This window comes from Osmerus eperlanus, chromosome 13, assembly GCF_963692335.1.
Source record: "Osmerus eperlanus chromosome 13, fOsmEpe2.1, whole genome shotgun sequence".
In the NCBI taxonomy this organism is placed as follows: domain Eukaryota; kingdom Metazoa; phylum Chordata; class Actinopteri; order Osmeriformes; family Osmeridae; genus Osmerus; species Osmerus eperlanus.
The window spans coordinates 15,522,784-15,544,706 of NC_085030.1; the positions used below are offsets into that span (position 1 = coordinate 15,522,784).

Genomic DNA, 21,923 nt, shown 5'->3' on the forward strand with positions numbered 1-21,923 from the left:
TTGCATATCAAAATACCAATGTACAGGAAATGACGTTGAAGAAGCGGACATCTTTTTGTGTACGTTTAGCTTAGTAGCTAGCAGAGTGCATAACGTTAGCCAACGTTAAGCACACTGTTGAAACAATCACATACAATTCTGCGTATATTATACGTTTCTGCGTATTAACGGGAATATTTAGGGTTCAGTGATGTATGATCAAGATGAGGGTGAGTTTTGACGTTGACGTATATTTGACCAATGCATTTTACAGTGTTATATGAAGTCATTAGCCTAACGTTATGGGGAAGCTAATATGGCGCCAGTACCGCATCAATGAGAGTTATGTAGTGCTAAATACAGTATGTCGATTAAAGAAATAAATAACTGGCGCCGATCTAGCACCTGAACCCTGGTGTTTCCCGTGACTACGTATATTGATCTATACAGTGGCTCAGCAACTGTGTGTACTGTACTTATGTAGCTCCACTTACGTAGGCTAGCTAGCTCTAGCTAACGTAGTCTAGCGGTTTCAAGTTTGTTTGACCTGCATGAGAGTTAGCTAAATCGAAATATATCCTTAGTTACATTACAGTTACCTAGCTAGTTATCTATATAAATACATAAAACATGGGGGTATTAACGTAATATTTTTTCACGGTGACCCTATCTTGCTTGTCATTTCAGAAGGAAAATGTATTTGTTTTGTCATGATATTTAGATATCCAATATGATGAAGATGAAGATGAAATCACACCAGATTTGTGGCAGGAAGCCTGCTGGATTGTCATCAGGTTAAAAAAGCGCTACACAAACTCATAAAATCGCGATAAGAAGTAAACGCACTTTCTTTACTTTTCCACATCAATATATCCACCTGTCTGAAATGTCCGTAATCCCCCCCAGCTCCTACTTCGATGAGAAGGGCTTGGTGCGGCAGCAGCTGGACTCCTTTGACGAGTTCATCCAGATGTCCGTGCAGAGGATCGTGGAGGATGCCCCTCCCATCGACCTGCAGGCTGAGGCCCAACACACGTCAGGAGAGGTCGAAGAGCCGGTGAGCGACCAGCCGCAACACACATGCAACACACATGACTCAGCGCTGGGTCTCTGGAGCATTTTAGTGACATGTTATTCCTTCAGCTTCATTCAGACGCTTTTGTCCAAAGCGACACACAAGTGCATTTACACAGTACAGCAGAAGATAAAGGATCGGAATTGCAGCTCTACTGTATTTCGGTGGTTAATCTTTTACATACAAGAATTTGCTCTTGTGGTGTTGGTGCAGACAAACATAGTAGTCAAATATATAAAGATAAAAACATTGTGTTAAGGATATACAGTGCCAGTCAAAAGTTGTGTCCAAACTTTTGACTGGTACTGTATATAATATATTTAAAAAATTACAATAAAAAAAAAAGGTTAAACATTTAGAATAACAATTTAGTTTCCATATGTTTGACCCCGTGACCAACTTCATTGAGTCGGAGGCCATCCCTCACAAGGTCAAAGGTCATCTCACAAGGCCTGTTGGAGGTATACGCTGTGCAGAGATGTGTCCCTCCATCCTGTAACCCCGCCGGCCCGTCTGAATAACAAGTTGTGTCTCCGCAGCCTCGGTACCTGCTGAAGTTCGAGCAGATCTACCTGTCCAAGCCCACCCACTGGGAGAGGGATGGAGCCCCCTCGCCCATGATGCCCAACGAGGCCAGACTCCGAAACCTCACGTACGTCTGCCTGCCTCCCCTCCTTCATCCCCCGTTGACGCTGTGATTCACAGCCGTCTGTGGCAACACCAGTATCATAAACGCAGTCGGCTGGACCACAATGGCGTATACAAAATACACAGGGGCCTTTTAAATGGATGTAAATAAATAGAATTTCATGTCACAATGGAGGGGGGAAAACATTATTTGGCGTAAAAAGTCTTCTGAATGAATAGACTAAGTTTGACATAGACTAAGTTGACCTTTGACCCCTCATAAATGAAAATTAATGAAATGACCTTTGACCCCTCGTATCCCGTGCAGGTACTCTGCTCCCCTGTACGTGGACATCACCAAGACCATCATCAAGGAGGGCGAGGACCAGCTGCTGACCCAGCACCAGAAGACCTTCATCGGGAAGATCCCCATCATGTTGAGGTCCACCTACTGCCTGCTCAGCGGCCTGACCGACCGAGATCTCTGCGAGCTCAACGAGTGCCCTCTGGACCCCGGAGGATACTTCATCATCAACGGCTCTGAGAAGGTAGGAGGAGGGGGGAGATGCAGAGAGGGAGGGAGGGATGGAGAGACATATGGGGGGGGGGAGGGAGAGGCTGAGAGTTGGGGAGGGAAGGAGAGGTAAAGAGGGAGGGACAGATGGATTAGTGTTTTCAACTTGTCCCATAGATCGTCTCAATCGAATCGTCCCTGGGCCTTTCAACCAACAATTAACGATTCTCTGTGGGTTCCGGCAGGTTCTGATCGCCCAGGAGAAGATGGCCACCAACACTGTGTACGTGTTCGCCAAGAAGGACTCCAAGTATGCCTACACAGGGGAGTGTCGCTCCTGCCTGGAGAACTCCTCCCGCCCCACCAGCTCCATCTGGGTCAGCATGATGGCCAGAGGAGGACAGGTGAGAGACCGCACAGCTGCCCTCCTGTGGAGACCTCCACCCTACCTCCACCCAGTCCTGTCTGACTGTCTCATCTAGCCATCTCATCTAGTCATCTTATCAAGCCATCTTTTCTATCTTCATATATCTTATCTATTTCTGTCTGTTTGGCTATCTCTCTCTCCATCTCTACATACAAATGGCTGAAGCACGGCCTGTTTCCTGTTTAGTTCCTGTTCCTGTTCCTTCATAGCACCACTAACCGTCTGTTTACCGGTGTGGGCGTGTCTTCCAGGGAGTGAAGAAGAGTGCCATTGGTCAGAGGATCGTCTCCACCCTGCCTTACATCAGACAGGAAGTGCCCATCATCATCGTTTTCCGTGCCCTGGGCTTTGTGTCTGACAGGGACATCCTGGAACACATCATCTATGACTTTGATGACCCTGAGATGATGGAGATGGTATTGAAACAAACCCCAGATTGTTGGAATGAAAACGATTTGCATGACAACATTTAGCAGATGCCATATTACCTTTTCCTTTTTAAGAAACAGAATCCTTAATCCTCCTGGCCACTCCTATGTCTCTCTGACTCCTATGCCTCCCTGCCTCACCTGTGACTTCCTGTCTCTCCCTGCCTCTACTCTGTCTCCCTCCCTGCCTCTCTTATGCCTCTCCTGTCCCTCCCTGCCTCTCCCGTGGCCTCTGTGCAGGTGAAGCCGTCCCTGGACGAGGCCTTCGTGATCCAGGAGCAGAACGTGGCTCTCAACTTCATTGGCTCCCGAGGAGCCAAGCCTGGCGTCACCAAGGAGAGGAGGATCAAGTACGCCAAGGAGGTGCTGCAGAAGGAGGTGCTGCCTCACGTGGGAGTCAGCGACTTCTGCGAGACCAAGAAGGCCTACTTCCTAGGGTGAGGGGTGGAATAATGTTGTGTTTACATCTCAAGTCAAACTTTATTTGTATAGCCCTTTATAGAGGCGGTGTGTCAGAGGGCTTCACAGCTGAGATCATCACCTATAACCAGCTTAACCAGACTCTTGTACCCAAAGCGGCATACAGAGAGACATTTGAACCTGTGTGTGTGTGTGTGTGTGTGTGTGTGTGTGTGCAGGTATATGGTACACAGACTCCTCCTGGCAGCCCTGGGGAGGAGAGAGCTGGACGACAGAGATCACTATGGCAACAAGAGGTTGGACCTGGCTGGTCCATTGTTGGCCTTCCTGTTCAGAGGGTAAGATCTCACTCAGCCAATCACAGCTCTCCCTCAGCCAAACATCTGCGAAGGACTAACCAAGATCCGTTTTTACTTCATAAAACCCAGAATGTTTAAGAACTTGCTGAAGGAGATCAGGATCTACGCCCAGAAGTTCATCGACCGAGGGAAGGACTTCAACCTGGAACTGGCCATCAAGACTCGCATCATCTCTGACGGGCTCAAGTACTCCCTGGCCACGGGGAACTGGGGCGACGTGAAGAAGGCCCATCAGGCCAGGGCTGGGGTATCTCAGGTAGGAGATACAGGGCTGGGGTATCTCAGGTAGGAGATACAGGGCTGGGGTATCTCAGGTAGGAGATACAGGGCTGGGGTATCTCAGGTAGGAGATACAGGGCTGGGGTATCTCAGGTAGGAGATACAGGGCTGGGGTATCTCAGGTAGGAGATACAGGGCTGGGGTATCTCAGGTAGGAGATACAGGGCTGGGGTATCTCAGGTAGGAGATACAGGGCTGGGGTATCTCAGGTAGGAGATACAGGGCTGGGGTATCTCAGGTAGGAGATACAGGGCTGGGGTATCTCAGGTAGGAGATACAGGGATGGGGTATCTCAGAGCTGTTAGTCTAGATAATCCGGCCTCAGTCAGTGTGTACATTAAGATGTGTACATTAATAGCATGTTGTCTTGTCTGTCTCCACCCGAGCCAGCAGCGCTCCAACTCTCCTCTGCCTCTCCTCTGCCTCTGTCTTGTAGGTGTTGAACCGGCTGACCTTCGCCTCCACCCTCTCCCATCTCCGGCGCGTCAACTCCCCCATCGGCCGGGACGGCAAGCTGGCCAAGCCCCGGCAGCTCCACAACACCCTGTGGGGGATGGTGTGTCCTGCAGAGACCCCGGAGGTAGGCTGCCCCCCCCCCATGCCTCCTCACTGGTCAGGGCTGAGGTGGGGTTTAACCCGGGCCTCGTGGTTAAGGCTTGGTGTCACTGTCTTGGAAGTTTTCTCTTTTTTTTTCTTAATGTTTTCTCTTTAATTATATTTGTACTCATTTAGATGCTTTTATCTTACAGTGCGTTCACACTGCAGAGTTTTTTAACGCTCTGCATCGCTTGCCTTCCCACAGTACACCACGCTCGGGGGCGTGTTAGACAAGTTAATACAGAGTTGTAGTTCTCTAAGGTCACTGTTGTAGTCATGGCCAAGCGTGCAGATTTGGGTTAATGTACTCACAATATCGATCAAAATACCACTTTTACACAACATTTATGTAAGTGCAAGATTTTACTAGTGCAAGATTACAGTAGAATACATGTTACGCCACCGGTCACTCAACCAGTCGTTTGTAGGCTGGGCTAGCGAGCTAGCAGTGGCACAGAACAGTCACGTAATGTGACGACTACATTTAAAAGTAGGCTATAAAAACACACTAGGAACAATGACGACATCGGCAACCATGCACCATGCATTATTAGTTTAATGTAATCTTTAAATTCAGGCTCGTCACATTAGTAACTTTGTTCTGAACAGAACTGGGTGTGCAGACACATACGAAAAGTTTCTCCTCCATCTTGAAATTGTCAAACCTAGAAATGTTTACCATGACGAACAGTTGCTACGTTACAAGAAACAAGAAACCAATCCGATTGGCCAACGCTAGCGTTTTCACGCTCCTCATTTACATAAAGTTGAGAAAATCCAACTTGCAACGCTCCGCTCCGCTCCGCTCGCCTTCCCACAATGCCCTACGCGAGCGTCAACGCCTGGTTTCATTGAAAATGAATTGGAAGCCGACGCCACGCGCCGCCCGCTCCGCTGCAGTGTGAACGCACTGTAAAGGTACACACACACACACACACACAGTGCATATCTAAAATACAGCATGGATATCAAGCAAGTGAGGAATTCAAACAGTATTTTGATCGGTCAGAGCCAAGGAACGGTCTGTATTCACCAGACACGATAACCACATCCTTCCACCTGCAGTCTGATACTCCACCAGCCACACTACACCCACCCCCCAGCACACTTCTGAACCCAGCTCTCCTACGAAGCTACTCACAGGCACTGCTCCTGTTAACAGCAGGTGTGTGTGTTCCCCCCTCGCAGGGCCACGCTGTAGGGCTAGTGAAGAACCTGGCCCTCATGGCCTACATCTCTGTGGGCTCGCAGCCCTCGCCCATCCTGGAGTTCCTGGAGGAGTGGAGCATGGAGAACCTGGAGGAGATCTCACCAGCCGCCATTGCTGAGTGAGTAGTACACGCCTCCGCCACCAGGTGGCAGCACCACACCAGAACCAGGCTGAAACAGAAATGGACGCTTGTCTATGAGTATTATTGTCAGGGGTGTATCATTAGAATGATAACAGACCATCTGATGGTACAGTGAGCTGTTGATCGTACCTGGTCAGTATATTAAAGCAGCTTGTGTTCTCCCTTCACCCTCTCAGCGCCACCAAGATCTTTGTGAACGGCTGCTGGGTGGGGATCCACAAAGACCCAGAGCAGCTGATGAACACCTTGAGGAAACTGAGGAGGCAGATGGACATCATCGTATCTGAGGTGAAAATACAAACCCTCCCCAACGGGACGGCAGCCCCTGTCTGGAGGACGGCAGACCGGCTGAGCTGTGTGTGTGGTGTGATTTCCTGGTTATGGACTGTGTGTGTGTCTGTGTGTCCAGGTGTCCATGATCAGGGACATCAGAGAGAGGGAGATCAGGATCTACACGGACGCAGGCAGGATCTGTCGCCCCCTGCTGATCGTAGAGAAACAGAAGCTGCTGCTGAAGAGGAGACACATCGACCAGCTGAAGGAGAGAGAGTACAACAACTACAGGTGGGTCCTGGGAGGCCATGTTAGAGGATGATGTTAGAGGATGATGTTAGAGGATGATGTTAGAGGATGATGTTAGAGGATGATGTTAGAGGATGATGTTAGAGGATGATATTGAGGATGATGTTAGGGGAAGATATTGAGCACAGTGTTAGAGGACAATGATGTTAGAGTATGATATTGAGGGATGATGTTAGAGGATGATATTGAGAGATGATATTGAGGGATGATGTTAGAGGATGATATTGAGGGATGATGTTAGAGGATGATATTGAGAGATGATATTGAGGGATGATGTTAGAGGATGATATTGAGGGTTGTGTGTCTCCCCAGCTGGCAGGACCTGGTGGCCAGTGGGGTGGTGGAGTACATCGACACCCTGGAGGAGGAGACGGTGATGCTGGCCATGACCCCTGACGACCTCCAGGAGAAGGGCGTGGCCTACTGCTCCACTTACACCCACTGTGAGATCCACCCCTCCATGATCCTGGGGGTGTGCGCCTCCATCATCCCCTTCCCTGACCACAACCAGGTAAGACCACCACCAGGTAGGACCACCACCAGGTAGGACCACCACCAGGTAGGACCACCACCAGGTAGAACCACCACCAGGTAGAACCACCACCAGGTAGGACCACCACCAGGTAGAACCACCACCAGGTAGAACCACCACCAGGTAGGACCACCACCAGGTAGAACCACCACCAGGTAGGACCACCACCAGGTAGAACCACCACCAGGTAGGACCACCACCAGGTAGGACCACCACCAGGTAGAACCACCACCAGGTAGGACCACCACCAGGTAGGACCACCACCAGGTAGGACCACCACCAGGTAGGACCACCACCAGGTAGGACCACCACCAGGTAGAACCACCACCAGGTAGGACCACCACCAGGTAGAACCACCACCAGGTAGGACCACCACCAGGTAGGACCACCACCAGGTAGAACCACCACCAGGTAGAACCACCACCAGGTAGAACCACCACCAGGTAGAACCACCACCAGGTAGAACCACCACCAGGTAGGACCACCACCAGGTAGGATCACCACCAGGTAGAACCACCACCAGGTAGAACCACCACCAGGTAGAACCACCACCAGGTAGAACCACCACCAGGTAGGACCACCACCAGGTAGAACCACCACCAGGTAGAACCACCACCAGGTAGAACCACCACCAGGTAGAACCACCACCAGGTAGAACCACCACCAGGTAGGACCACCACCAGGTAGAACCACCACCAGGTAGAACCACCACCAGGTAGGACCACCACCAGGTAGGATCACCACCAGGTAGAACCACCACCAGGTAGAACCACCACCAGGTAGAACCACCACCAGGTAGAACCACCACCAGGTAGGACCACCACCAGGTAGAACCACCGCCAGGTAGAACCACCGCCAGGTAGAACCACCACCAGGTAGAACCACCACCAGGTAGAACCACCACCAGGTAGAACCACCACCAGGTAGAACCACCACCAGGTAGGACCACCACCAGGTAGGACCACCACCAGGTAGGACCACCACCAGGTAGGACCACCACCAGGTAGGACCACCACCAGGTAGAACCACCACCAGGTAGAACCACCACCAGGTAGGACCACCACCAGATAGGATCACCACCAGGTAGGACCACCACCAGGTAGGGCCACCACCAGGTAGGGCCACCACCAGGTAGAACCACCACCAGGTAGAACCACCACCAGGTAGAACCACAATTGTAAATCTGGAGGGGTAGGATGTGATTCTCTCTGGTGTCCCCAGTCCCCCAGGAACACGTACCAGTCTGCCATGGGGAAGCAGGCCATGGGAGTGTACATCACCAACTTCCACGTGCGCATGGACACCCTGGCCCACGTGCTGTACTACCCCCAGAAGCCCCTGGTCACCACCCGCTCCATGGAGTACCTCCGCTTCAGAGAGCTGCCTGCAGGTCAGAGAGGGGAGGGCTGGGGGCAGGCCAGGGGGAGAGGGAACTGGGGAGACAGTTTGGTTTTAGGGTAGTTTTCATTGAGGCTGTAGGAGACCTGCCTGGTTGTGATGTATGACCTCTGTATGATCTCTATATGACCTCTGTATGACCTATGCAGGGATCAACTCTATTGTGGCTATTGCCTCATATACTGGATACAACCAGGAGGACTCTGTCATCATGAACAGATCTGCTGTGGACCGGGGATTCTTCAGGTGTGTGTCGTGTATGATCTTTATCTCACAGAATACAACCCACCCCTGCATTTAAACATCCTGTCAGGAACCAACCCATATTGATGTGTGTGTGTGTGTGTGTGTTCCAGGTCTGTGTTCTACCGCTCCTACAAAGAACAGGAGTCGAAGAAGGGCTTTGAGCAGGAGGAGATCTTTGAGAAGCCCACCAGAGAGACCTGTCAGGGTAGGTACCGAGCTCTGACACAGCTCTGAGAGAAACCTGACCTCCCTGCTTTGTTTGGGGATTTCTATAGCTGTGACTAAGGTGTAAACTAAGAGCTTTTGTGTACCATTAGAGGTTCTCACACGATAAAGCATGCCTTAACCGACACACTCCCTCCCTCCCCTTCCTCCCAGGGATGAGACACGCCATCTACGACAAGCTGGACGACGACGGGCTGATCGCGCCCGGCGTGCGAGTGTCCGGCGAGGACGTCATCATCGGCAAGACGGTGACGCTGCCGGAGAACGATGACGAGCTGGACAGCACCAACCGCCGCTACACCAAGAGGGACTGCAGCACCTTCCTCCGCACCAGCGAGACGGGCATCGTGGACCAGGTCATGGTCACCCTCAACCAGGAGGGCTACAAGTTCTGCAAGATCAGGGTGAGAAGTCCGCTTTACGGGGGGACAGGATGGGGTCTGTTTTAAGGGTTGTGTGAGTTGGCGAGGCACGTTCTTAAGAGGGTTTGTTTTTCTTCTTGTAGCAGACGCTTTTATCCAATGTTTGGGCTTCTGACCCTGCTGGTGAAGTCTGATCTTGGGAGTCAAGGAAACTCAAACTTGTTTGTGGAATGTAACTTTTTCTCTTCTTTTAGTTATTCCCAATTCGAGTCAAAATGGCATGTAACTATCATGGCACCTTTCCTGTTTGTATGACCGTGTATCCAAAGAGCATCAGGTTGTAAACTCAGGTAACAAATCACCCAGGCTGACAGCTTCTGACAGAGTCCCAGGTAAAGGTTAGGCATGTATGACAGACAGGGTATGGACAGGTTTGAATACGCCCTAATCTGACTGCTCCAGGCAGCATTCTCTCCCAGTGACAGCAACCTCAGTCAATCACCCCTGAGGTGAGCACACATGCCTGGCTCCCTGATGTGGCAGCCATGACAGATGGCCTGGCTGCGTGCGCTCGGCTGACAGGGTGTTTATTTCTGCAGCCTCGGGGCTGTGGGCTCCCCAGAGACTCAGAGGCCCTCTGCTCGGGCTGTGGGCTCCCCAGAGACTCAGAGGCCCTCTGCTCTCGTCTGGCCCTAAACGTGATCTGTCGTTTCCTGCAGGTCCGCTCGGTTCGTATTCCTCAGATCGGTGACAAGTTTGCCAGTCGGCATGGACAGAAGGGGACCTGTGGGATCCAGTACAGACAGGAGGTAAAGAGTCCACACAGTGGTTCGCCCCCTGAAGGTGTGCTGCACAGTCTGCAGCTGAGCGGGGAGAGACTGGGGTTTCACATATCACGTTTGTGAAAGATAATATGCCTCCGAAACTGGTTTGGGACCATTAGAGAGTGAACCTGTTGTCTCCTTTCTCTGTCCCTTTCTCCCTACTTCTCTTTGTCTCCTCTCTCTCTGCCTCTCCCTCTCTTTGTCTCCCTTTCTCTCTCTCTCTCTCTCTCTCTCTCTCTCTCTCTCTCTCTCTCTCTCTCTCTCTCTCTCTCTCTCTCCCTCCCCCCCGCCCCCCCCCTCTCTCCTTAGGACATGCCATTCACGTGCGAGGGCATCACCCCAGACATCATCATCAACCCCCACGCCATCCCCTCCAGAATGACAGTTGGCCATTTGATCGAGTGTCTCCAGGGCAAGGTACTGTCATCTTATTGGTCTCTAAGATAATCTGTTGGTCGCTCTCGGTCATCCTCCCTGTCTCTCTCTCATCCTCCCTGTCTCTCTTTCATCCTCCCTGTCTCTCTCATCCTCCCTGTCTCTCATCCTCCCTGTCTCTCTCTCATCCTCCCTGTCTCTCTCTCATCCTCCCTGTCTCTCTCTCATCCTCCCTGTGTCTCTGTCCCTCCAGGTGTCTGCAAACAAGGGTGAGATCGGCGACGCCACACCCTTCAACGATGCTGTGAACGTGCAGAAGGTGTCCAACCTTCTGTCTGAGTACGGCTACCATCTCCGTGGAAACGAGGTGAGCTCCGTCCGTCCAGAGAACACCTGTATCTATCCCTCCAGCTTTGCCTCCATCCATCCCTCTATCTCTCCCTCCCTCTCTGTCTCTGGGGTATGATGGTAAAGAAGCAAGTTTATTTTGAAAGCAAAACCCCTAAATCCTTAATTTTAAGTTATTGAGTTCTAACTCTGATTCCGTCTTGCTCCACCAGGTGCTGTACAACGGCTTCACCGGCCGCAAGCTCACCTCCCAGATCTTCATCGGGCCCACCTACTACCAGCGTCTGAAGCATATGGTGGACGACAAGATCCACTCCCGTGCCCGTGGGCCCGTCCAGATCCTCAACAGGCAGCCCATGGAGGGTCGGTCACGGTGAGGCTGCCTGGACACCGCTGGCCAGCACCACTACCGGGGGTCAGGGGTTAGAGCATTTGGGGGTCATGAGGGCACAGGTTCAAATCCCTCCCCCCCTTTTTTGGATGAAAGTGTTGGCTAAATGCGTACAGGACATTGGTACTTTAAAGTGTGTGTGTGTGTATTTATATATACTGTATACACACACACATATAAAGTGTCTGATTGTTAGATGTGTATAGAAGTGTGCTGTCTCTCGTTAGATGTATGTATACTTCATGCGAAGGGTTGTGATGCGGGTGTATCTCACCATCGCCTCTCTGGGTGTATCTCACCATCGCCTCTCTCCGCTCCTCAGTGACGGCGGCCTGCGTTTCGGAGAGATGGAGCGGGATTGCCAGATCGCCCACGGAGCCGCTCAGTTCCTGAAGGAGAGGCTGTTCGAGGCGTCCGACCCCTACCAGGTCCACGTGTGTAACCTGTGCGGCCTGATGGCCATCGCCAACACACGCACACACACCTACGAGTGCCGGGGCTGCCGCAACAAAACCCAGGTACTGGCTCGCCCACTGCCCTTCTCTTAAAGAGAGACACGGCTGCATGGGTGCTCTATATTCAAAGGTCTGCTAAATTAACGAAACCTCATGTCAAATGTTTAATTCGGGTTTGGTAGCTATTCCGTTCCAGTGATGGATCCAGAGACCATTTGTGTTGTGTAGTCGTAGATGAGTGTTTGTATGAGTGGACCACTACTGTTGAGCTGTAACTAGGGATGTTAATCATGAATCGATTACTTGCAATTTATATCTTGCTAACGTGTTCAACTATCGGTTAAGGAAAATGCAGGAAATGTTCAACCCTAACCCTGTCCCCTCCTGGGTCCTCCAGATCTCGCTGGTGAGGATGCCGTACGCCTGCAAGCTGCTGTTCCAGGAGCTCATGTCCATGAGCATCGCCCCACGCATGATGACCAGCTAGGGGGCGGAGCTCCGTGTGATGACCAGCTAGGGGGCGGAGCTCCGTCTAGGCACGTAATTATGTGTTGGAGGAATGTCAAAGACATCGTCTCCACAGAGTGAGAGGGATGAAGGGAGAGGGTGAGGAAGGGATGGATTGCGGGGGTGAGGGAGGGATGGATGGCGGGGTGAGGTAAAGGGAGAGAGGGAAGAAGAGGATATTGGAAAGGTGTGCATCAAGAGAATGTAAAATGAAACTTAACAGTTGGCTTATTTTAGTGCCAACTGTCATTTCCCTTTTTTGATGTATTGGAAGGCATTTGTATCATTTTACTGAAATGAAAAGTAACATTTTGTCTCTGTTGTTTTTTGTAAAATTAGAAGAAATAAACACTTGTTTTTAATGGGGTGTGAAGAGCTTTTATTACAGTAATTTATCTGAGCAGCCACAGCTACCTCCTGTGAACATATTTTATTACTCATAACTCACCTTTTCATGTAACCAATCACTTCCAGTATAACTGTACCAACACCTTAAAGTCAAATCTGTTTATTAGTAATATACGACACGAGTCACATCATGGTATTAGTAAAGCCTTTCTTTCAAAGCGAATACAACATTAACATACAATGTCTGAATGAAAAAAATAAAACTTGAAGAGCGAAGCCTGCAGATCCAGTGAGGCTACTCTGGAGCTGCAGGACTCCACTAACAGCACCCATAGTGTGTCTACTCACACAGACACCTCCTCTTCCAAACCATCTCAAATGTGTTGCTTATTCAACTAAGGCCTTACAGTACCACTGACATCCAACTCTGTTTGGTTTGGTTGTTAAGCCCTTGGCATGCAAGCGATGGGATTATGTCAAAGTGCGAGAGTGTTTGTTTTGCCTGTGTGTATGTCTCCATCCCTCAGTACAATAGCTCGTGTAAAAGCACGTCTGCATGGCTTGCCAAGCCCTGTTAACGAGGAAGAATGGTTTGTGTGCTTAACAGGAAGTCTGAGTTTTGTACATTGAAAATAACGGAATGGCGGCTGTACTGTTTACATTCAGGCTGTGTTGTTGACAAGTTGTTTTAATTTGGTATCTGTCTGTTCCTGCTTTAACCAACAAACTGCTAATTTTATGTTGAGCACCCAGACTGCCGCTAAGCTAAAAAAAAAAAAACATTTAAAGGAATAATTCACAAATATATCGTAATCTTTTGGGGCTCAAGGGTGAGGCAGACTTGTAAAATACTTGTTTGGTGAGTTTGACAGAACATTGTGTATTCCATCATATATTCTGAATATAATATAAAGCAATAATGATTTAACATCAACCTTTTTACATAAACGATGTGTGTGACGGTAAATGTAAGTCAAATGTTTGACGGGTGCAACCAAACATCAGTACAAAAGCTATAAATATAGTTCATTTTTCTCTTTTTATATGTCATGGAGTGATCAAATAAAAATGTTTTGTGATAGAAAGCACCAGGCCTGGTGGGCTTCCTGGTTCAGTGTTGGGGTCTGGTCCTGTTTGTGGTTGGGGGGGTGGTTGAGGTCCTCTCCTGCCTCCTGATCCGGTCAGGAGTTGCCATGGGGACATCAGCTCGCTCACAGCTCATCGTCCTTGGTCACTGAGAAGACACAAGTAGAGGACGGTGATGTTCTGGGATCCATGTTTCACTTTCCTTTCCCTCTACCGAAGAATACCCCCCTCGGACACAAACTCCCTCCAGATCTCTGGTAGTGACAACAGAAGGCTACAGCGTAGACCTTGTAAGTAAATCCTGGACGTTTTTTTTTTTATATATATTTTTTTAATAAACACCATTCAGCATTGTGAACAAAATAAGTTGCCTAAAGGGTGTTTTGGGCGTTCCTTCAGAGATGTACAGGATGTCTCGTTCACACACAGCTTGGCAGCCCAGAGGATCCACTCCCTCAGGTCGCATGTGTCAGTGCTTGCAGGGAGTTACGCCTCGAGACACGTCTGTTGAGAGTGAGCTAGCCAGCCAGTTAGTCAACCTGCCAGCTAGTCAGCCTGCCAGCTAGCAAGCCAGCTAGTTACCACGACATATAGTCAGCCAGTCAACCAGCCAGCCAGATATATAGCCAGCCAGTCAACCAGCCAGCCAGATATATAGCCAGCCAGCCAATCAACAAGCCAGGCAAATATATAGCCAGCCAGTCAACCAGCCAGATAGATAACCAGTCAGATAGATCGCCAGCCAGTCAACGAGCCATATACATAGCCAGCCAGTCAACCAGCCAGCCAGATATACAGCCAGCCAGTCAACCAGCCAGGCAGATATATAGCCAGTCAACCAGCCAGCCAGTCAACCAGCCAGCCAGTCACTCTCCTCCACATGCCTGGACAAGACAGGCTGCTCCTAAGACCTAAGGGAGGCTTCTGAATTCCACAGAGACGGAACAAATAGACCCCCCCCCCCCCACACACGCAATGGTACGCAAACACACACACCAGCTGCATTCTAATCTAACTGATATACTGATGATACAGATGCACTTTTCCAAAGGACAGATATGCACCACAGCTTTGTAATAAATACACACTCGCTTCAGCGTGATCTTTTGTGTGTGTGCGTATGCGTAATAATAATAATAATACATTTTATTTCTAACGCACCTTTCATCCGAAAACAGATCTCAAGGTGCTACAGTTTAGATTATAAAACAAGGTAAAACATCAATATAAAATACAATTAGATAATTAAAACTCATAAGATCTGCTAAAAATAAATGTTTTTTGTCCTTTTTTAAAAGTCTCAGTGGTTTGAGGTGCCCTCAGATGGTCGGGGAGGGCGTTCCAGATCTGGGGGGCGGCGGAACAGAAAGCCCGGTCAGCCTGGTGTGAATGCACGTGTGTGTGTGTGGCATGTGTCAGGTGGGAGTCAGGTGGCTGAGCGGTGAGGGAGTCGGACTAGTAATCCGAAGGTTGCCAGTTCGATTCCCGGTCATGCCAACTGACGTTGTGTCCTCGGGCAAGGCACTTCACCCTACTTGCCTCGGGGAGAATGTCCCTGTATTTACTGTAAGTCGCTCTGGATAAGAGCATCTGCTAAATGACTAAATGAAAATGTGTATGCGTTTGCACATATGTGTGTGTGTGCGGAATGTGCTTGTGTGTGTACCTTTCTTGACAGGAATGTCATCGATGGACTCCACCACATGAATGGCACCCACGGCGGACGCCTCTCCCTTGGCGTTGGTGGCGTGGCACTCGTAGGAGCCCTCCTCCTCCTTGGTCAGGGGCGAGATCTGAGAGGGACACCACGGTTACTCATTTACCAGACGCTTATCCAAACCCACGTACACAACGTGTACGTCTAGAAGGTGCAGCAGAAGACCGAGGATCAGAAGAGCGTAGTTCTACCGTATTTCGGTGGTCAGAGTCATGGAACAGTCAGTATTTGTCCACTTATCAAACAATTTTGTTTGTCCAGATGTCCGTGTGATAAGCAAGCAAGCACGCCCGCACGAAACACAAACATTGCTACATCCAACTTTTCTATTCCATCTAGTGTGACCATCACGACAAGTATATGCATCATTTTATGCAGAAAGATTGTTTGTGATTATTTGTCAGCCTGGAGAAGAGTGCACGCACTCCCTATGCAAGCACAAACATCCAGCGTGTTAACTCCCCACCAGCGAGAGACATAGATCCAGCTGACCCAGACTGAACTATGTTTGCTTTTCATTAACTACAGCAGAAACAAGTCTCGGTCACACTTCCTGTGGATGTAGTCGACGAGGGCACATGAGTAATGTTCTAATAAGACTGTTTTAATGGTTAACACTGGAAGGCAGCTGGAGCGACCTATAGCTAAGTAAAACATTTAACGTTCTGCGGTGTGTAGACAGATACCGAATTCTTCTCCCAAACGGTTATTTGCTGTTTCGCGCTTACTTTGCTCTCAAGTGTGTGCGCATTTGTGTATGTGCCTGTATGTTTACATATGTGTGTGTGTGTGTGTGTGTGTGTGTGTGTGTGTTGTCCCTGTACTCAGGGGCAACGCCAGGAATTTAGGGCCCCATGACAAAAAAAATTCATTGGGCTCCCGATGCGCAGCTGTTGTCACCACATCTCTAGGACCTAACTGTCCCATCAAAAGCTTTACATAACTCTAATGAAAGACTTACATTTACATTTAGTCATTTAGCAGACCCTCTTATCCAGAGCGACTTACAGTAAATACAGAGACATTCCCCCCAGGCAAGTAGGGTGAAGTGCCTTGCCCAAGGACATAACCTCACAGACAGGAATCGAACCGGCAACCTTCTGATTGGTAGCCCGATTCCCTAACCACTCAGTCATCCGACCTTGCAACTGTCTTGCTTCTTGAAGTTCAATACTAGTACTGGCACAATATTTACTGCTGGTGATTTGTACATGCAAGTCTGCATACAGTATGCAGTTCACTATTTGATGCAAGATTAAAAGCCAACATTTAAAAAATCTTTAAGGCAGAACCAAACCATTTCATGCAGAAACAGGGGCGGGGGGGGGGGGGGTCGGTCAATATGGATGTTTACTTTTTGGTCAAAGGGGATATTTAACTTTTATTGCAAAAAACAAGTAGAAACAAAGAGATCATTAATGTTATTATTATATTTGAAATGTATATACTCAATGATGATGGTTTATATAAAATATAATTTTATATTAGTGTTTACCTATTTTTTGGGGCACCTGTCTGTCAGGCGCCCACAATTGTCCTAACTTTTCCCCCCTATACGGTGCCCCTGCCTGTACTCACCAGCACCCAGCCAGTGACCTCGTGCTTCTCTGGGCCTCCTCGAGTCTGGATGGCCAGGTTGTCTCTGTCACCCGGAAGCAGCTCTGTCTTCTTACTGCTGGAGATCTGGAAGTGCCACAAAAAATTACTTTACATTCCCGTATTCATCTGACGCTTTTATCTAAATAGAAAAAGTACTGCAGAAGGTCAAGGATCAGAAGCGAGTGGTTCGAACAGTATTTCGGTGGTCTATTATAGTTCTAAAGAATTTCAGATTCAAGGAACGGTCAGTAGTCCGCCTATTTACTAGCGACATTGCAAAGTAACATGTCAGCTAACAGGCACGTAAGCTAAACTCACAGAAACAACTATTCATACTGGATTTTCTGTAAGCTTAATAATGTGTCAGGCATTACATTAAGCAAGAAAAATAAGTCGTAGGCCTATGTGCAGTCTCTTACAATGGGGGTCTTGAGATTGAGAGAAATTCACGTTCGACAGCTTTCATTCAATAGTTTCTTGTCGAAGTGAATCGAAATGTTATTTCTTTAAATTACCTCAGCTCATGCATTAACGCTCTGGGGTATGGAAACCGCCAACTGACGCTAAGGAAATTTAGAATCGGGGGGGAAACCCAGCGGTCCTGTGGATGACTTGTCAAGACTCGATACACGTAGAGAAGGAATGAAGGATGACAGACACATGACCCGACCTGTGAGGTCCACTTCATCCATCTCACATTTGAAGCGCTCTCCCCTCCTCCTTTCCCCCTTAGCATGATGAAGTTGAGTGAAAAGTCTTTTCTAGTGTCTTTGGGCAGCTTTTTTCGAGTGAATTCATAGCACGGTAATTCACTGTGAAGGAAATATTGCCTCCTACAGGAAAGAGTCACTCACATTTTCAGTAACAGTATCTTCACCATATATATTCTCTGAAGTTTCTTATAACACTGCTCCACTCCTCTCCCAATATGTTTGTCTTTTTCCTAGCTTGACTCTACTTGCTCTCTTCATTATTCACTAAATATCCTTCCTCGTCTTTCTCCCTCCCTCACTTTCTCCTCCTCTCCTCTGCTCTCCTTTGCTCTGCTCTCCTCTGGGGAGAGACCCAGGGTCTGTTAGAACAGTCCCCTAAAGAACATAGCTGGCTCACGGCTAGAGTTACTGGAGAAAATCACCCAAGGAACGTTCCTCACATTCACCAACAAACTATTTGTATACAGTATGTATTCGTATTTCCCCTTATCCGTCAAGTGACTTTAACCACTGGCCAGGCTGCCATTGTTAATAAGAACTTGGTCTTAATGACTTGCCTGGTTAAATAAATGTTACAAAAACACTAAAAAAACCCAACTGACAACGTCAGCTCAGCTAGCTACAGTAATTAAAACACAACGAGGGGTCCGTCCTTTCGCTATGCATGTGGAATGTGCTCGCTTGGTGGGCCTCTAATCTCGTCTCCATAACATTCTCCTCTTGAAAGAGCTTGAAGCTTTGGAGGAGAAATCCTGAGGGTCTCCTTCATTTGCATGTAGAAGATACAGTAGGCTAACTCTGTCAGGTTCAGGCAGATCTGCAGACCAGGCTCAAAGCACACATGACTGACCCCAGAGGGCGACAACATGACCGGGGTGTATAAAGTCTCAACTGTCCGTGTATGCATCGAGTCTGAACTGTAGAATAGCAGGGTGTAATGTAGTACTTCCTGTCCTCTGGTTCCTGTGTTATTGTGTCCGTGTTGGGGGGGGGGGCGTAACAAAGCCCTCTCTTCCTCCTCACAGCCTGCTCTGACGTGTACACAGCCAGAGAAAACAAGAGGAGGAAGTGGATGTACGGAGGGCTAGACTGGAACGTTCGCTGTGTCCCCCCTGAGAGTTTTGGTGGGAGATTTTCCTTATATTCTCTGGGGGGGGGGGGGGGGGTTAGATTGGTTATGGGTGCTGATCTGTGGGCATCCGTTAAGATCTCTGTGACATTGCTTGTTGAAAGGGCTATGCAAATAAAATGTGATATGACTGGAACATTCATGAACATCTCACTGTATCTATACAGTAGCCTACGGTAGGAAGGCTGGAGGACTCGGGGAATGTGACCCGAGAAATTAACTTAAAACACAGCAGATAAAAGCGGTGAGCGATGGCCTTGTAGGAACAACTCTCAGGATCAGAATGGGAAAGAGGAAGTGTACGCTTCCTACATGAGACATAACAACATTCTTCCAGTGCGGGAGGGGAAACATCTATTTGGATATATCCAGTCTGTTCTCACAACAAAAAAAGATTGTGTTTACAAGCCAGAAGTACTCAAGGTCAAGATGTGGTGGAACGGAGCCAAGATCCAGTGAAACAAAACAGAGAAAAACGTCTGGACAGATATTTTACGAAAGGCCAGGTAGGGTAGTGGTACCACTTCCTTCATGTAGAAAGATTGGTTTCATGGGTGAAAGGAGAGAGTGACAGGAAAGAGTGAGAGAGTGTGAAGGGAGAGTGAGAGGCGAGAGAGGATTGAGGAGAGAGAGTGAAAAGAATGTGTGAGACCCAAAGCCAGGCAGGTGTTTTATGAACAGTTATCTCCTCTAACAGGTCCCACCTTCTTCCAGGTTACCACAGGGGTGGGAATACCGATGGCCTCACAGCTGAGGAAAACCTGGGAGCCGGTCACGTTGTAAACCTCGCCGGGGGCCGTCACAATGACAGGTGCTGGGGAGAAGAGGATAGAGAGAGAGAGAAGATTGAGAGGATTTAATATGCTGGAGTTTGTCTCCAGGTCTACCTGCATGAGCTCATCTTCTCCTCAGGGTGGAATCACCGGAGCTAGCTCGGACAAGCTGAAAATGTCAGAGATATTCCGAAAAGGCTTGTTATGACTTACATTATAGCTGACAATTTGGGTCATGTAAATGTGCACATACCTAAACCTGCTGAAGTCTGAAAGGAATTTTTGTGACCTTCTCTAAGTAAATAATTATTCACCCCTACTTGTGGTTAAGAAAGCAATTCCTAACTTAGGAATCTGGTGAAATATTAACTGTAAACACTTTACTTGCACACATCCAGTATTAAAGTCATCCAAAGATTAAACAAATAATCCTATTCATGCTTTCAGTTATTTTAGATTGAGTTGAAACTATGAACCATGAACATTTGGCATTTTCGACACATAATGAATTTTCTTTCTGGTATTACGGCTTGCAGATTTCAACACATGTAAAATCTACTCAATCAGAACAACAATGGAAAGGGGGATGGGTATGGGTCAGTGGTAGAGTATTTGAAGCTGGAAGGGATAGCCTCGAATTTGAACGCAGTATTATTCTACAGGGGGAAGGGATAGCCTTGAACTTGAATAGAGCATTACTCTATAGGCATAAGGGATAGCCTTGAACTTGAACAGAGCATTACTCTACGCTGACCCCTGGGCCTGGCGCTGGGTGTAGATGCAGTTGCTCTCTGACCCTGCCCTGCTGGAAGAAAACAAAACAGGAGACAGTTGGGGCGTTTGGCGTGGCGTGACTTTTTCCGCCAGCCTGTGAAGTTCCCCCCCGGGTCTCAAACCCTTTTCTCTGGACTAATCCTGAGCCGGCATGCAGCTATAATGGATCATGTGAAGGTTCACTGAACAGGCTCGGTTTTAAAACAACAGGGTGTGTCTGTGTGCTTGTAAGCGGGGTAGTGTTGTTTGATCAAGAACCCATCTCTTTTCCAAAATGTCAAATCCCTCTTGTTGAAGCTGGAATTTCAGACATGTCAGCTCATGGACTATACGGACAAGATGCCACCCAGGGAAGACGGCTTTCAGTCTGTGGTTTTTTTTTAACTTGAGGGAATTTCTGCTTTACAGGGATAGAGACAGTGTAGAGGGGATGGGAGAGAATGGCCCGGGCTGGAATCGAACCCAGGCCTCTGGGATAAAGCTTCAGCTGTACACAGACAGATGAGCCACCAGAGTGCTCCTGCCTCCAGTGGCTTCTGACCCACAACTGGGGTAGACTTCAGGACAGTTTGTTTTGGCAGAGAAGAAGAAAGAGGGGTGGTGTTAACTCTTCACTGCCATACCCATGCCAGGATTAGAATGTTTTCTCTCATTCATGTATAGGCAGTCAGTTCTGTACATATACTCTGTTATGTTATGCAATTTTAGAGTTTTAAGAAAATCAATACTATGGAACTTTGGGAAGCTAAACTGATTTAATATAGCCTACATTTGATAAAACGTCAGATAACCAAAATGATCCCCAAATGCCTACCCACTGTGCTTCCATATTATAGTGACGGTAAAGACCGTTATTTTCATGCACTGCACCTGTGTTTCTCCACGTTTCACAAGCGCGTAGACACAACTCTGGATTTATGATTTGACCGCAAACAGCTTCATGCCGTCCTTACCTGTCGCGCATTTTCCCTTATTCAGGACGTTGATTTCTGGCTTCTCTTCTTCCACGGCTTTCGCGCTGGCAGCTTTCAAGTCGCACCCGGTTTTATAGGTCACTCCGTCAGAGCCGCACACTTCGTAGTTGGTTTTGCAGGCGCAAACGCCGAGTTTGGTCTTCTTGTTCTTGTCGTTTTTTACGCACTCCAGTCCAGACGCACAACGTTTTACCGAGGCCCCGCGCCCACCGCAAGCCTCCCCTTCTCCAGCCGCGCAAAGTGAACAGCACCCGCAAGAGTCAAGAACGGTGCCAGCCTTGCATCCCTCGACCGGGAGAGGGTCGCATAGGCTGGGTTCGCAAGTGCCGCAGCTACGCACCACACGGTTGGCAGACGCGGAGAAAATGGTCAGGGACACTACAACGGTATATAGCACCAACATTTTTCTGAGTTCCAGTGTCGACTGTATGTATGACTTTGAATATCTCACACTAACACAGCCCAAATCTTATGTGAGTTTTTGTTCAAGTGTAACTGACCACGCCTC

At 48.6% G+C, this 21,923-nt stretch overlaps 2 protein-coding genes across 2 annotated transcripts; one reads left to right on the forward strand and one right to left on the reverse strand.

Moving 5' to 3' along the window:
- Positions 1-51: 51 nt before the first annotated feature.
- Positions 52-13,502, forward strand: polr2b (RNA polymerase II subunit B). Its single transcript, XM_062477144.1, has 25 exons — positions 52-209; positions 701-773; positions 886-1,036; positions 1,594-1,706; positions 2,010-2,229; positions 2,441-2,599; positions 2,874-3,038; positions 3,291-3,487; positions 3,689-3,808; positions 3,899-4,085; positions 4,545-4,688; positions 5,894-6,033; positions 6,234-6,345; positions 6,467-6,621; positions 6,952-7,150; positions 8,393-8,561; positions 8,719-8,815; positions 8,926-9,020; positions 9,194-9,444; positions 10,122-10,211; positions 10,536-10,643; positions 10,855-10,968; positions 11,162-11,322; positions 11,663-11,858; positions 12,193-13,502. Exons 1-25 carry the CDS (start codon positions 191-193, stop codon positions 12,280-12,282), a joined length of 3,525 nt encoding a protein of 1,174 aa, XP_062333128.1. The 5' UTR covers positions 52-190; the 3' UTR covers positions 12,283-13,502.
- igfbp7 (insulin-like growth factor binding protein 7) lies at positions 12,795-21,893 on the reverse strand. The gene is made up of 5 exons (XM_062477145.1): positions 21,395-21,893; positions 19,599-19,708; positions 17,032-17,136; positions 15,403-15,529; positions 12,795-13,884 (listed from the first exon to the last, which is right to left on the reverse strand). Exons 1-5 carry the CDS (start codon positions 21,816-21,818, stop codon positions 13,862-13,864), a joined length of 789 nt encoding a protein of 262 aa, XP_062333129.1. The 5' UTR covers positions 21,819-21,893; the 3' UTR covers positions 12,795-13,861.
- Positions 21,894-21,923: the final 30 nt, after the last annotated feature.